At 64.6% G+C, this 2,644-nt stretch overlaps 1 protein-coding gene across 1 annotated transcript in view; it reads right to left on the reverse strand.

The window, feature by feature from the left end:
• The window catches only part of ADGRB1 (adhesion G protein-coupled receptor B1), a 73,610-nt gene that overhangs the window by 2,489 nt on the left and 68,477 nt on the right, over positions 1 to 2,644 (reverse strand). The window contains exons 27-28 of the mRNA XM_007464624.1: positions 2,579 to 2,618; positions 2 to 487 (exon numbers count right to left, since the gene is read on the reverse strand). Of these exons, the coding sequence (XP_007464686.1) occupies positions 2 to 487; positions 2,579 to 2,618 (526 nt within the window). The remainder of the gene's footprint in view (position 1; positions 488 to 2,578; positions 2,619 to 2,644) is intronic.

Genomic DNA, 2,644 nt, shown 5'->3' on the forward strand with positions numbered 1-2,644 from the left:
GGGGGCTGGCGGGAGGGCGGGCTGCGGGCGGGGAGGCCGGCGTCGGGCGCCATGTTGAGGTGGATGAGGCGAGTCTGGGGCATCTGGTCGATGTGGATGCTGTACTTGGGCTCCTCCTGGGGCTTGGGCCGCAGCACGGCTGTAGCCGTGGGCAGGATCACGTAGCTCGTGTCCAGGGCCTTCTCCTGGGCTCGGCTCAGCTCCGAGTCCAGCTTCTTGAAGATGTCCCCATCGCCGACAAAGGACGACTTGGGCACCCTGTCCTTCTTGAGGGTCAGTGAGTGGTTGGGGAAGTCGGGCAGAGGGCCGCCCGGGCAGCGGGGCGAGCCGTGCAGGTGCAGTTTGGACACGTTGGCCGGCAGGCTGTTGAAGCTGGGGGGCGCCTTGGCGTGGGCCAGCTTCAGCTTCTCTTCCTCGGGCAGAGATGGTCGCTTGAGCGTGCCCGTGATGGTGGCCGTGCGGCAGGCTGCAATGTCTTTGTTCAACACTGTAGGGACAGGCGAGGGGGGTCAGGGTGGCCGGAGGTGGAGGGGGCTCCGGGTCCCGCTGGGTCCGACCTGCTGGCAGATCTGGGCACCGGCCCTGTGCTCGGTGCTGCAGCAGCTTCTCTGTCCTTTCAAACAAGGCTGGGATGCAGGGGCGCCTCTCTGTCCTCTCCACAAGAGGACAAATGACCTCCACCCACAGTAGCTGGGAAGGGCAAGTGAGAGGCGGCCCGGGCCGCCTGGAAGTGTGGGGACCCAGCCCCTCGCTGCGGGCGGGACAGCCGTTCCCAGGGGCCCAGCCTCTCTTCTGTTCAGCAATGGGGACCAGGCTGCCTGGACCTCCGACCTGGGCTCAGGCCTGCCCGCCGCCCGGCTCACCCCTGCCGGTCAGTGCAGTCTCCACTGGCCTGCAGAGGGCCCAGAGCTGCAGTCCACAGCCCACTCAGGGCTGATCCTCTGGAAACCCTCCCCATGCTGGCATTGCTGGGTGGACAGGCCCCCATGTCACACCCTTGCCCGGCCTCCAGAGCTCACCAGCTGCTCCCCGCGGCCCACCTCCTCAGCACACACCCTCCGAGCTGCCCAGGCCGCTGGTCACTTGCCCGCCCTGATCCGCTGCCGCCTCCCCGATGGCCAGAGGTCGCGGGCGCCTTCTCTTCTCCACCCTCCGGATGCCAACACCAGCACCCAGGTCTGTAGTCCTGCTCTGCCCCCAGTCCCCCTGGCCCAACGAACCTACCATCTTCCCTGCCAAACCTGCTTCCCACCCCTTGCACCAGGGTCAGGGTCAGGAAAGGCTCCCTCCCTCGCTGCCTCTCCCTTGTGTGAGCCGGCTGTCTATGTCAGAGCCAGTGTTGAGCCCCATGGGCCTTCCCTGCTCAGATCCAGCTGCAGGAGGCCTCCTGTGCGCTCGCCGGGGCCCCCAGCTGCCCTGTGCCGGTCCCTGCCTTCTGTCCACCCAGCACCTGGCTGTATCTGTGGTCCCCACCCACAGCTGCAGGCCGCTCACTCCTCTCGAGCCCAAGGGCCAGGCTGGGCCATGTTACTAATGACGAAGGAACTGGAGGCTCAGAGAGGCCGGTACTACACAGGGCTGTGCCCAAGCCCCCAAAGGCCCCTAAGTCTTGGGGTCACCTCTCCTCTCAGGGAGGTTGGCTAGAGCACACAAGACTAAGATGGGGCAGGAAGGATGCTCTGTTCACCTCCTGTCCAACCCAAGCCAGAGGTCACCTCCTCAAGGAAGGCTTCCTGGGGTCCACCTGGCAGCAGCAGACACTCCCCACCCAGGGCTGTAAGCCCCTCCCCGTGGCTATCTCTAGAAAAGATGCTCCACAAATATCTGACAGAGCAGAGGAACCAAGACCAGTTAGTCGTCCACAGCCCCAGACGCTGCCTTTCACTGCCCCAAACACCTGACTCATAAAAAATCAATGCCTGGACGGCTTCCTTTTATTAGGCAATTGATCCCCTTTTTGCACTTTCTTCCAAGAAGCTCATGGCTAGCCTAGGGCTCAGCAGTGGGTCCTTCTCACTGCTTTCCTCCTGCTTCCACTAACGGCCCCCAATCTGAAAGCTCGACCAAACCCTCCTCCATGGTTGGAGTAACAGTGAAGCAAAGGAGGCAACACAGAACATGGGCCCTTGAGGGAGGGCAGGCAGGGTGGGGGAGGGGTGGAGGCGGGGCAGGGGGCAGGGCAGCTCCGGGACTCACAGAGCTGGCCCAGCCTCACTGTCCCTACAAGGAGGCTGGTGGGCTGAGGGCTGGGGGTGTGCTGAGGGAGAGGAGAGGGCCAGGGCTGGGGCGGGGGAGGCCCCAGGTGGTTCCTTGCAGTGCTAAGGGCTCCACCACCACTGGACGTGGCGCGCACCTGCCAGGCCTGAGCCCCAGGACAGTCTTCTGGAGTCTTCTGCTCCTGTCCCCACAGACCTGCCGGCAGCCTCAGGGGAGCGGCTGGGGGATGGGAGGCAGGAAGGTGGTTGGCGGGGGTGGGATGAGGACGAACAAGCAGACAAGCAGACAGACGCACGGAGAAAAGAAAAGGCAGGGGCCCCGGGGAAGGGCCACCTGTCGCTCTCACCTGTCAGGCGCTCACCTGATCTACAGGCCAGATCCACGTCCTTCTCAAAGTCGGTCTGCAAGGCAGAGACGGGGGGGGGGG

This window comes from Lipotes vexillifer, unplaced genomic scaffold, assembly GCF_000442215.2.
Source record: "Lipotes vexillifer unplaced genomic scaffold, Lipotes_vexillifer_v1.1 scaffold394, whole genome shotgun sequence".
NCBI lineage: Eukaryota > Metazoa > Chordata > Mammalia > Artiodactyla > Lipotidae > Lipotes > Lipotes vexillifer.